General features: G+C 36.2%; 1 protein-coding gene across 8 annotated transcripts in view; it reads left to right on the forward strand.

The window, feature by feature from the left end:
- The window catches only part of kmt2e (lysine (K)-specific methyltransferase 2E), a 45,503-nt gene that overhangs the window by 7,515 nt on the left and 25,695 nt on the right, over positions 1-12,293 (forward strand). For 7 of the 8 annotated variants that reach the window (XM_044108701.1, XM_044108700.1, XM_044108705.1 and 4 more), the window contains one exon: positions 11,610-11,794. In XM_044108701.1, coding sequence (XP_043964636.1) covers positions 11,724-11,794 — 71 coding nt within the window. In that variant the 5' untranslated portion in view covers positions 11,610-11,723. Of the gene's footprint in view, positions 1-3,810; positions 3,943-11,609; positions 11,795-12,293 lie in introns of all 8 variants that reach the window. The other variant, XM_044108702.1, reaches the window with a different exon arrangement.

The following is a 12,293-nucleotide window of genomic DNA, read 5'->3' on the forward strand; positions in this document are numbered from 1 at the left end:
GCTTCTTTTCTGCACGCCCTGGCACTGATTACCGCATATAATGTTCAGTCGGCTTTGGTAGCCTGCTTGCTGATGTCGTCGGTCTATCCTGTCTCTGACGACCCAAGCATTAATCCACTTCTGTCTACGCATTATGCTGTTAGCTTCCGTTAGCTCGGTTGTTGCGTTATGGCCGTAACGACCAAATATTTCCGTTTTTACCTCGAAATTCTTTTCGTTTAATCGACTAGAAAAATACTTTTTTGTTGCTTTGGTCGCCGTTGTACCGACAGAAAAACCGTTAAACATCAAATTTCAAGAGGCTAATAATATAGTACTAATAATAATGCTGGGCCTTGCGTTAACTGGCCGTGCCTTTCGACGGATTCACAACAGTTCTAGGCGGTCAACAACACAGAAACTGTACCGAGAGAGTGACACTTGGAGCAGAGTGTGTGAGAGTTGATTGAACGCATTCTTGGGGGGATTTTTCTTCCCACGGCGAGGCTCCCCTGGCTACACGCCGTCCTGAGAAAAGCGCTCTGAAAATGGCGACATGCACCAGGGTGTTGTGGTAACATAATAGCAACGTTGTACCCTCTCCACACCCCTATCGGCAGGACTGACTGCAGCGCCGACACACTCGCAGAAAGGCAACTGCACAACACATGATTATTTATTTCAGTTCAGGATAAAATAACGTGGAAAAGAGACAAAATCTATCTCAAACCAAATTACTAAACAAACATGTTGTGTCATTTTTGTGTGCTGTTCCTGGCATTAAATCGTGTAATATGATGTTTTTAGTTGGATGATATTGTAGGGAAAAGCATCTGTCAGGAATAATCCATAATAATTACTTCTAAGCATTCAGTTGCGGTTTGTTTTCTTCATTAAGCTGCTTGTCATCTTCTGTAGTGTAAGATGACTTCACCTGATATCTTACTTAAGCCCTTGTTTGAATAAATATCTCCTGTGATCAGTAATCTGATATGTTTAAAATGCAGCATCTTATCTGCTAAATTTTGTGTGTATTTGCAAATAAATTAAGAACTGTACATATTTTCTGTAGTAATGTTTCATTTTCTCTGCTGCAGTTAGTCACAACCATGTGTAATCATGGCCTGGAGAGCTTTATTACAGTTTATAAAGTCTGCTTATTGAATTAAATATATGAATCGCTAAAAGCAGTAAGTTACAACTGAGAATATATATATATATATATATATATGTATATGTATATGTATATGTATATGTATATGTATATATGTATATGTATATATATGTATATATATATATATATGTATATATATATATATTACTTAGGATAATATGTACTTTATTGATCCCAGAATTGAGAAATTATTGGGTGGCAGCAGCATGACATACAGGAAACAGATAAGAAACTCAAATTAAAATCAAATTTTTAAGTTAAAAAGTATTCTATAAAAAAATGTCTTTGCATATTTTGTGCAAATGAAGATGACAGGTATAAATAAATATATGTTCTGTTCAAAATGAAATCAATTATATCATGTTTATACATCTTTTACATGTTTTGTTTTTGCAAAAAGCCAAATTTTGTTTCACACTAGACAGTGCCTGCATGTGATGATTAGAAATCCAGTTGGCGTTTGTAAACATACATTTATACGTCTCCATTCATAAAATGTAACAGCTGCTCTGTGAAATCCCATTTACACACTGTAATAAAAAACTAAGTGGAGTTTCAGGCTGCCTGTTTACCTGTTCGACTCCTGCAACTTCATTTATATGCAACCAGCGATTATTTAAATAATCAGTTATTCAAATAATTAATTGAGCAAAAAGAATTTGCCACATTCTGCAGATTTTAATTTCACCAGATTAAGATTATTATATGCAATACTAGAAAAATAAAAAATACAAATAAACATAATTCTGTTCCTTTTTAAATAAAAATATAAATGTTTTATTGCCCCAAATGCAATAATAATCATTCCTTTAGTGAACACTTCATTATTTGTAGATTAATTGACAAATTTTTGGATTAACCGATTAATAATTAGATAAGCAAAATATGCTTTTAGATAATTTGAACCAGGTAAAGCTAAAGCTTTGCCACTCTAGAAGCTCAGGGTAGAACATATTGCAGGTTGTTTTTGTTTTGTTTTTTTGTCTTGAATGCAAAATTTTTATATTTATACAGTTTTTGCTTAATTACTGCTCTTTCTTTCACCAAATTGACATTTTACTGATCTGTATACGGCAGTTAATGATTAATCGATTGCTAAATTAGGTGATGATTATTTCAATAACGGATTAATCACAATTAATTGTTTCAGCCTTAATACCTGGATATTGTGGCGTCAGCATTAAACACAATCAGGTTTTCAGATGTACTTAACCTGCTTATTCTTTTCAACATAAATTGTCAACAGTATGTCTGAAACAGAAGCAGGAACAACTAAAAGCCTAATAAGCAGCGAAGCCAGAGTCAGTTTCATGTCATTTAATAAAGTTAAGTGGTTTCTGCTCAGTGTCTGATGATACTCTGCCCTTTAACACACAACATCCCAAAACATTTCTCTCTCTGTTTGAACTCTCATTGCTCCTTTAGGTTTATGGCAGCACAGGTAGTGATGAGTACCTGGATGGATTAAAGTGAGCCTGATCGCCATGTGCATGATGCCGTGTGTGTGTGTGTGTGTTTTGTTTGTTGTGTTAACAAAGACGGAGAGTGGAGGCGTGGTGCCTGTCTTGTCATAGCGACAGAGCGGGTCGTGTGGATTCATGGCAGTCTCAGATGACACAGCCCCCTTTAAGCTTAGCTGCACTCTAAGAAGCTCATAGTATCAAAAAGCCGACCTGTAAGGACGAAGCTTCTCCTCTTCCTCTTTTTTCTTTTCTTTACCTTTAATTGATTGGAGAAAAGATGGAGAAGAAATGAGACGAAGATGACATCTGGTTCTTTATTGACTTATTGATAAACCGATAAATGCAATCTGAAAGCTTTTACGCTTTGTCTTAACGTAGACTATAAACCAGGGGGGTCCAAAGTGAGGCTCGGGGGCCATTCATGGCCCTCTGGTGGATTTTTGGTGGTCCCCTGACCTCAGGTGGATGCAGATGTACACTTTTTAATCTTTTAAGGCTTTTTTGTTGTTGTTGTTTTTATAGATAATGTCTTAAAAAGACAAAAAGTAAGGAAAAAAAAGATGCAATAAAATAGTAAAGTTTATTTTCTGTTTCATTGCTGTGTTTTTAATTTTGTTTTTGTTTCTTGTAAACAAGATCTTGGATCTCAATGAGACAACCACAAAGAATTGTCGAAAAATAAATTATTTGACTACAAAGGTGTATTAGGGCCATACTAATTAACTGAAATATAATTAAAGGAATAGAAAGTAAAGTCATAAAACTACAAGAATAGTCATAATAACGTTTATTCTCTTAGTTTTATGACTTTATTCTCATTTTTTATTTACTTAGCCCTAATACTCTAACATTTTTTGCGTTCACCTTAATTTTGGAGTAACCGCGGTTATTGACCGGCTTTTACACAAAACAAATCTTGCTGCCCAAATAAAAACCAAAAAAAACTACAATCCCCCATAAATATATATACTACTAATGCAGGCTTGCATGAGCTTTATGTTTTATATCTGCTGTTTTCTACAAAAATCTATTTAAACATTTGTAAATTTAAATGAAATTAACATTTTTTAGTTTATTTCTGCACATATAAATAAAAAAAAAAGGCATAAAAGTTTGTTTTCAGCTCAACCATTTCGCCCCACCACTGCAGTAAATGCTTCTCTCTGAAACAGTACCGCCTTTCTGTGTGTGTAGACTCCCCTCACCATGTGGGACTAACCCTGGTCGCCGTTTCCCCGTCTCTGGTGGTCTCATGTGTGGTGCCCAGACCCCAGAGACCCACAGAGTCACATGGCCTCCCAGCTGGGAAGAGGAGCCGGGGCTCAGGTGACCTGTTGTTATGCTGCTAGCTGGGCCGTAACAGATCCCTCCTTTTTAAACTAGCTAGCAGGTGGCTTTTTTAACCTTCCTGTTGCTGCAGTGACGTTTCATTAGCATTGAGAAAAGAAAAGAAGGAAAGCATCAGTGTTGGTGATGTAACACTGCAGTTCAGGCGTAAAAATTGATCAGGAAACACTGTCGTAATGTATTCTGAGTGGCGGTTACTGTTGTCTTTCCCCTCCTCTCTCCCCTGCACACATAGCTCAGATCTTAGCTAACGGTGCTGTGCATTCTCCAAATCCTGGAGCCCGGCACTGGATCCATGTTGTCCTCTAATGACAACAGCGCTCTAAGTCGAGTCAACAAAGACTTCTAGCATCTCACAGGTGCATTTACTACGATATATTTGATGTAACGCACATTATTTTAAACAGTTCAGAGGTGGGTAGAGTAGCCAGAAATTGTACTGAAGTAAGAGTAGAGATACTTAAGCATATGTTTACTCAAGCAGAAATAAAAGTAGTTATCCAAACTCAAGTAAGAGTAAAATTGTATTTGGTAAAAAGTCTACTAAAGTACTGAGTAACTGATCAAATGATCAATTATTTAATATTTAAAAATTACATCATCAGACGGACCAAAATACAAAGCTAAGTAGAAACTTTTAGGGGTGCACCGATGCAAAATTTTGTGCCGATATTAATAAAGCAGTTATGGCCAATTACCAATATTTGCCAATATTGTATGTATCTTACTGCCGTTTTGACACCTTTGAGAAAAAAAATACCAGAAACGGATTAAAGTAAATATCAGTTGTTCATATCGGCCCATTTTTAATTAGCTGGCTGATATAAATATATTTAAAAAATCACTTAGATGATTCGATACTGGTGTCGATATATTGTACATTTCTAGAAATTTTGGTATTTTAAGGATCAAAATTACAATAATTTATATAAGTAATAAAATCAGACAAAATAAATTTTTTCCAAATCACTTTCTTTCAATACAAAAACTAATGAAACTTTAACAAAAACTACAAGTGTGTTTCTGTGTCTGGTGAATTTCTGGTTAAAATATGTTTGTTTTTCATTCAGTGGATGGAGAATCCAGAAAGTTTATTCAAGTAAAAGTAGAATTAAAATATTCCTAAGCTTCTTGTTTTTTTCCAAAAAAGTTATTCAAGTAAATGTGATTAAGTGAATGTAACTAGTTACTGATAAACTCTGAATGGTTATTAAGGAAATCATAATACAAGAAGAAAGTCAAAATATTGTGATTTTGATACAGGTAATCTGATATTATTCTGCTAATATTGACATTATTCCCAAAATATACTGATTTTATTCTCATTATTTTGACTCTATTCTTATACAATTTTATTCTCTTAATTTTATTACTTTATTCTTCATTTTTTGTTAATATGTACCCGATACTTCGTTGTATCTTACAGCCACAACTTAAATGTATTTTGCAGAAATTTTATTTCAATAAAATGATAGAAGACATGTTTAGCTCCTGCCATTAGCTTAGCAGCAGTAATCTAGTACATAACTGATAAACAGAAACTAAAAAACACTTAAAGCTCACAGAAATAACTTTATACATGATATTTAATAAACTAAAGCAGAGTTGGAGTGAAGATGGAAACCCTGGTCGCCGTGGGCAACCCTGTTGATGAAGAGGCGAGGCAGATGTAACGTAACAGTGAAAAAGGACAGACCTTGATCAGTTTCACTTGATTTAACAAATTTAATTATTAATTCACACGCAGAAAAGAAGAAAAAATCTGGCACAAAACTGTCACTTTCATATGGAAGAGGATTAGGGCCACTGGAAAAAAAACAACAAAAAAAGAGTCCTGCCATTTTTTCTCAGAATTCCGATTTTTTTCTGTGAATTCCGACTTTTTTAATCTTTTAAAATAAAAAGTCAGAATTCTGAGAAAAATATTAACTATTTTTCTTAATGCTTCTAATCTTCTTCCAAACTTTCTCCAGAATTACCAAAAACTTTCATGTCAGTATATATCAAATTAACATAGGTGGCAAACAGTATAATTTCCCTCATTATTAACTCTAAGTGTGACAATTCTTATAAAGTGTTTTGAATTGATTTATAGTAGAGCAATTTTTCAACTCCAAATTTTTTATCCGATTAATTGTCAGAATATTTGATTATTAAAATAATCTTTAGTTGCGTCCCTAATTTAAAGTTTAAAGAAAATATGTATTTTAACAATAAAAAAGGAATTTAATTACTTATTAGCATCTTTTTAATGTGTATCTAATATATGAAATAAGCTTAAGTGGTAAAAAAAAAAGGCATGCCAATTTCTTACCAGGTTAATCTTCAGAATAATCAATAACTAAAATAATAGTTAATTGCAGCCCTAATTCGAAAGTTTAAAGAAAATATGAATTGAATTAGTCATTTGTATATTTTAATGTATTTCTAATATTTTCTGAAATAGGCTAACGTGGCCATTTTATTTTATCCAATTAATCGTTGGAGTAATCAATTAATCGGTTACTAAAAATAATCGTTATTTGCAGCCCTAATTTGAAGGATTAAAGAAAAAAAAGTTCTTATTTATAAAGGAGTTGAATTATTTATTTTCATCTTTCAGTACGTTTCTCATGTATAAAATAAGCTTAAGTGGCCATTTTGTTTTATCCGATTAAATATTGGAATAATCTATGAATTGGTTACTAAAATAACCATTAGGTGCAGCCCAAATTTAAAGTCAATATTTAGATTATTTTAAAAATTTTAATTTAATGTTATTTTAGTCCAGATCTGTCCTAAATGGAAAGGTTGATGGGCCTGTACGGGGGAGTGGCTGTCCAGTCCGCCACCCAGAGTCATCCCCGGTTTCGCCTGCGTAGCATCACCTCCCCCTCCGCCTAATGGTGATTTCTAAAGCTCCCCAATTCATTTAGCGAGCAAATGAAAACAGAAAGGTGGACGAACGTGTAAACCACTTCCATCTTGTTGCTTCTTTTACAAAAGGTTTGTTTCTTTGTTTTCCTGTTTTAGCCGCCCTCTAACGCCTGTTCGCTCCCCACCTCACCCCGCCTCCCCATAACAGAGGCAGATTTAGCCGAAGGTGGCTTTAAAAGGCCCCTGTGGCAACTGTCTGCGACACTCCCCTTCCCCTCTGCTCTGCATTACTGTTTCAGGTTTATTTAGGAAGTGTACAGAGGAGGGAGAGGAATCCGTCTGGGCGGGGTGGTCAGGCGGAGGAGGGGGCTCTTTGCCTTTTTTTTCCCCGTTCTGGCTGCATTTCTCTGAGGTGATGGGCAGCTCTCCTAGAGGAAGTAGGAGGAGCAGACGCAGTTCGGCTCAGATTTACTCAGGAATGTGGCTGCTCTGTACTTTGTTTTTCTTTTTTTTCTTGTCAGTCAGGCTCTGTTTGTGCTTCGCTTTAAAGCCTCGCGCACTGAAGAATGTCTGAGAGGTTCCAGGCTCAACTTTCTATGCTGATTTTTGCAGAAACAAACAAGCCGCCTTGAGGCAAATAGACATCATCAACAATATGATAATCGTATCTGTTATTTTGCTTTATGTGAAAACATCTGAGTCCAAATAAAAACGCAGGAAGGGGAATACAATGGCACTCTGGAAAAGTGTGTGATTTCATTTAGTGGTGTGGAAAAAGAGGACAGGCTGGATAACATTAATATTTCCAGAGATGGAAATGTGTTACAGTGGAAGTACATTTGGAAAAGTAATCCAACTCAGTTGGATTGTGAGTCTGACATTTTTATTTCTAATAACTGCACAGTATCTTCTGCAAGAGTCTTTTTATCACTTTAATAACTTTTTTCTTTATTGTCTTTGCGACACTATAAAGGCTGTTTCTATTTGATTTTATTCTTCTGTGTTTTAAATTCTCCACCATTTCAACCATCCGAAGATCTATCTGTCTATCAGTACATCCTTTTACTTAACTTTCCATCCATTTAACTCTAGTTGTTGGTTCTGTTTTAAGGCCCAAATAATGATAAATAAACTCAAACACTAGAGATGTATCTCTAAAAAAGTAATAATGTTTTAATCTAGAAACTACAGTGGAGAAAGTGTCTGTTTATTGTATATTTCTATCTGTACTTGCATAAATAGTTTTTTCTGAGTTTGTCTCACCTGTATTTATTCAGAAATACCCCACATAACCATATTATAATGATCAATCAAATCATTAATTCTTCTCACGATTAATTGATTAATTGTACAAAAAATTGGCATATTTTGCAGATTTTTCATTTAACCACGCCGCCCTTTTTTAACAGCATTAGAAATACAAATGAGTACCGTATTTTCACGACCATAGAGCGCACCGTACTAAAAGGCGCAGTCTCAGTTTTGTGTGCCATTACTGTATTTAACACACACATAAGGCGCACCGTGTTATAGGGCGCGGGTTTTACATCAACAACACACACACAAGCATACAAGTGTGTATTTAAAAATAGAGTGGAAGCAAAACTGATTTTGGTTGTGCTTTATTTAAGTATTAATTACAAAGTACTAACATCAATCATCAATGTTTTACCGGTAATGTCATCAGTCAAACGCCTCGAAGTCCTCACTTTCCTATATACTGTCTGCGACACTGCCTTCCCCTCTGCTCTGGTCATTACTGTTTCAGGTAGCCTGACTTTAGGCGGTTGACAGATGGAGCGGTTGTATTTCCTTTGTCAGGCCTCCCGGAATGACAGCAAGCTCAGAGTTCATTTGCTTTACTTGTTTTTTGACATCGGGTGTGAGATGGGCACGCATAGAGTCACAGACCAACAGCGATGGTGATGCGTGGAAAAAACCACCTGGTCTCTGTACATACACCACCCTCAGCCACTCTTTCATCATTTCCTCATCCATCCAGCCCTTTTCATTAGCCTTAATGATGACCCCTGCTGGAAACTTCTCTTTAGGCAAAGTCTTTCTCTTAAAAATCACCATAGGCGGCAGTTTCTGTCCATTAGCATGGCAGCTAAGCACAACAGTAAACGAAGACTTTTCGTGCCCCGTTGTGCGTATCCCTACCGTGGCGGTCCCCTTCTTCTCCACCGTGTGACTCACCGGGATGTCGAGCACCTCGTCCATGTTAGTGATGTGGCTGGGCTGGATGTGTTTGTCGGCGATGTGTTTGCGGCAGTAGGAGCGGAAGGCGGCCAGCTTTTCATTATAATCCGCTGGAAGTTGCTGCGCTACCGTAGTCCTGGTCCGGATGGAAAAATGGCACCGTTTCATGAAACGAAAGCACCAAGACGGACCTCAGCTGCGTCTTCTTGACCTGTCGAGCTCGTTTTCAGCTTCCTCCACTTGCGAACCATAGATTCATTAATCTTAAATTCTCTTGCGGCTGCACGATTCCCATGTTCCTCTAGCTGATGGCCTTCAGTTTAACAGTGGAGAAAGTGTCTGTTTGTATATTTCTATCTGTACTTGCATAAATAGTTTTTCTGAGTTTGTCTCACCTGTATTTATTCAGAAATACCACATAACCATATTATAATGATCAATCAAATCATTAATTCAACACATTCACTGCACTATATTCCTCACATTTTGAAGAAAATCTAAGATTTTATTTAGCCTTTTTTGGTCTGAAATACAAATGAGTAAGTAATTCAATTCCTGTTTTAAATAAGAAAATAAACATGCTGCTGTCTAAAATGTTATTATAACATTCCTTTAGTAAACGCTTGATCAGTGGATGCATCTGCAGATAGAAACAGTACTTCTAACACCAACATGTGGAAAGTTAAGCCTTTTCTTCTTGACTCAGTATCTGTACAGTGCAGGAATAATCTGATGGATATCTTCTGGATTAACTGATTAATAATTAATTGGCAAAATTTTACTGAATTTGAATTTGATGAAGCTAAAATGCATCTTTAGGTCACAGTTGTTTCAGAAAATGTGCTTTTTTTCAGTCTGAATACTTCAGTTAACGATTGAGCGATTACTGAATTAATTGACGATTATTCTGGTTAGCGATTGATCAAGATCAATTGTTTTAACCCTGGTTTGGAGTTGACGGCTGTCATGTCTGAAACATTTCTGATTTAGAATCGTGCTGTTCTGTTTACTCCCACCTGAAGTTTGCGACGATTAAAGTTTTAGATTTTTGTGTTGTTGCTTCCTCGAAAGTCACGCTGTGGATAAACTCTTCTTGACATGCTTTTGTGGCATTTTTCCACCTTACAGTGAGCAATTAGCTGCATTCCTCCCTCTCATTACCCAATAGGCATGCAGGGGCAAGCAGACGTTCCTGGTTTGTAACCCCTCTCACCTCGTGTACACGCTCCCTGAGACGTGGTCTGAGCCTTTGTTTGGTCACAGTTTGCCTGTGCAGGCCGAGGTGTGACCTCCAGCCTATTTTGTCTCAGCATCTGTCCCTCCCTCTAATCCTGCTTATCAACAGAGCTGTGTGCATCAGGGGCAGCCACACTGACACACATGGTGCTGTCTGGGTTCACATCAAACGCAAAAAACATGATTTCAATTATTTTACTCATCAATTATTCAAACGACTGATCAGAAAAAAGTGGCACATTCTGCAAATTTTACATTTAATCACTTAAGCTTTTTATACAATATTAGAAATGCATAAAAAATGCAAATTTTCTTTTATAAATTAAAAAATGAATATCTTATTGCCTGAAATGCAATAACATATCATTAATTTAGTGAAGGCTTCATCATTTTTGAATTAATTGACAATATTTTTGCATTAACCGATTAATAATTGGATAGCAAAAGGTGCTTAATAGGAGATTTTACAGAATTTGTACCAGGTGAAGCTTCAGGCATTTTTTAAAATACGGTAAATATGTCCTGACTAGATCAAATTTAACAAAATGTTTTCCGTCTAGTAGATAAATAGTATCTACTAAACATTTTGTTGATTTTTTTTTTTTTTACTAAATATTTACCCAGATGTTGCTTCACTTTTATTTGTGAACAAAGTATGTTCTCAGTTGACCAGATTTGCTAACTAAATAAATAGTACATACTAGATATTTAGTTGATGCGTTACTAAAAATGTTACTACTCTGTGTTGATGTTATCAAACTGTGTTTTTTGAGTCTTTATACTCCAGTTAACAATTAACCAATTGCTAAATTCGATGCTGACTACTTAAATAATCGATTAATCGTTTGAATGAATACCTTTATTGCTCCCCCAGGGTAGAAATTTAAACCCTTCATCCTTACTACTCTCCATCACTCACACCTGATTTAGTAGTTTCCCTGTTTTAACGTTTGTGGTTACTGTGAATAAAACATGTTGGTCGCCATCTCAGATTAAATAAGTTTGGGTGAGTTCTCAGAATAGATAAGCCCTCTTGAGTCAAACGGGAAAAATGGCCTCTGTGTTGCATTTCCTCCTCGTCTTCATGGAGCGGTGAGCTCTTGCTCCCCTTTGTGGAGTTTTCTTACAGTGCAGCCTTTTCTATCCCCGACAGTTTGGCTCTGCTGCTGCTTTTCACCCATCGCTAACCTCACCGCGTAGCTTTGTCACGGGGGAAATCCTGGCAGACCTTTCTCTAATAATGACTCAAGTCGTTGCGCACCCTGGAAATACCCTGTTTTCACTATGATTTGGAAGTTCTGGTTTAATCATCCTTGCAGCAATAAAATATAAATGTTTTTCTGTGTTTTCAGGCCTTGTGGATGCACTTAGATGTCTGCAATGACTGCTGTGGCTGGCATGCCTCAGTGTTTCGGACTCCCTTTCTCTGGACTCAGTAGGACAAGAACTGATCAGCAGAGAACGTCATGAGCATAGTCATCCCAGTAGGGGTGGACACAGCAGACACCTCATACCTGGACATGGCTGCAGGCTCAGAGTGAGTAAACACAACAGAATCTGCTCTGCTTCTGTGGAAACGGCACTAAAACTTCGTCGTCACTTGAAGCAAAAGGATCAATTCAAAGTCAGAAATACTTGATTTATCCCAAAGACAAACCAAACTTTGTCATAACTCACATCATTCAAGTATCTCAAGATAAGAAGATTCTCCAGTAGCAGTCAGTTTTCCAATGGCCTCTGACTGAAGTCTCAAAGTCTCATGCTGAGAAACTTTCATAGTGCTGATTTATCAGATAAAAAACATCGTCTCATTCTACAGATTTTCATTTAACCAATTTTCTATTACAATATCAGAGAGAAATTCAAAGATGCAAATAGACGAATGATTCAGTTCCTTTTTTATAAAATTTAATAAAATTCAAAAACATACTTTTAATAACATGTGAATAGCTCAGCCCTTTTTGCAGTACTTAACATCAATACAGGCTGAACTGTTTATTCTTTTGGAATAACAAAAAAATAATAGATTAATCACA

This window comes from Gambusia affinis, linkage group LG23, assembly GCF_019740435.1.
Source record: "Gambusia affinis linkage group LG23, SWU_Gaff_1.0, whole genome shotgun sequence".
Classification (NCBI taxonomy): domain Eukaryota; kingdom Metazoa; phylum Chordata; class Actinopteri; order Cyprinodontiformes; family Poeciliidae; genus Gambusia; species Gambusia affinis.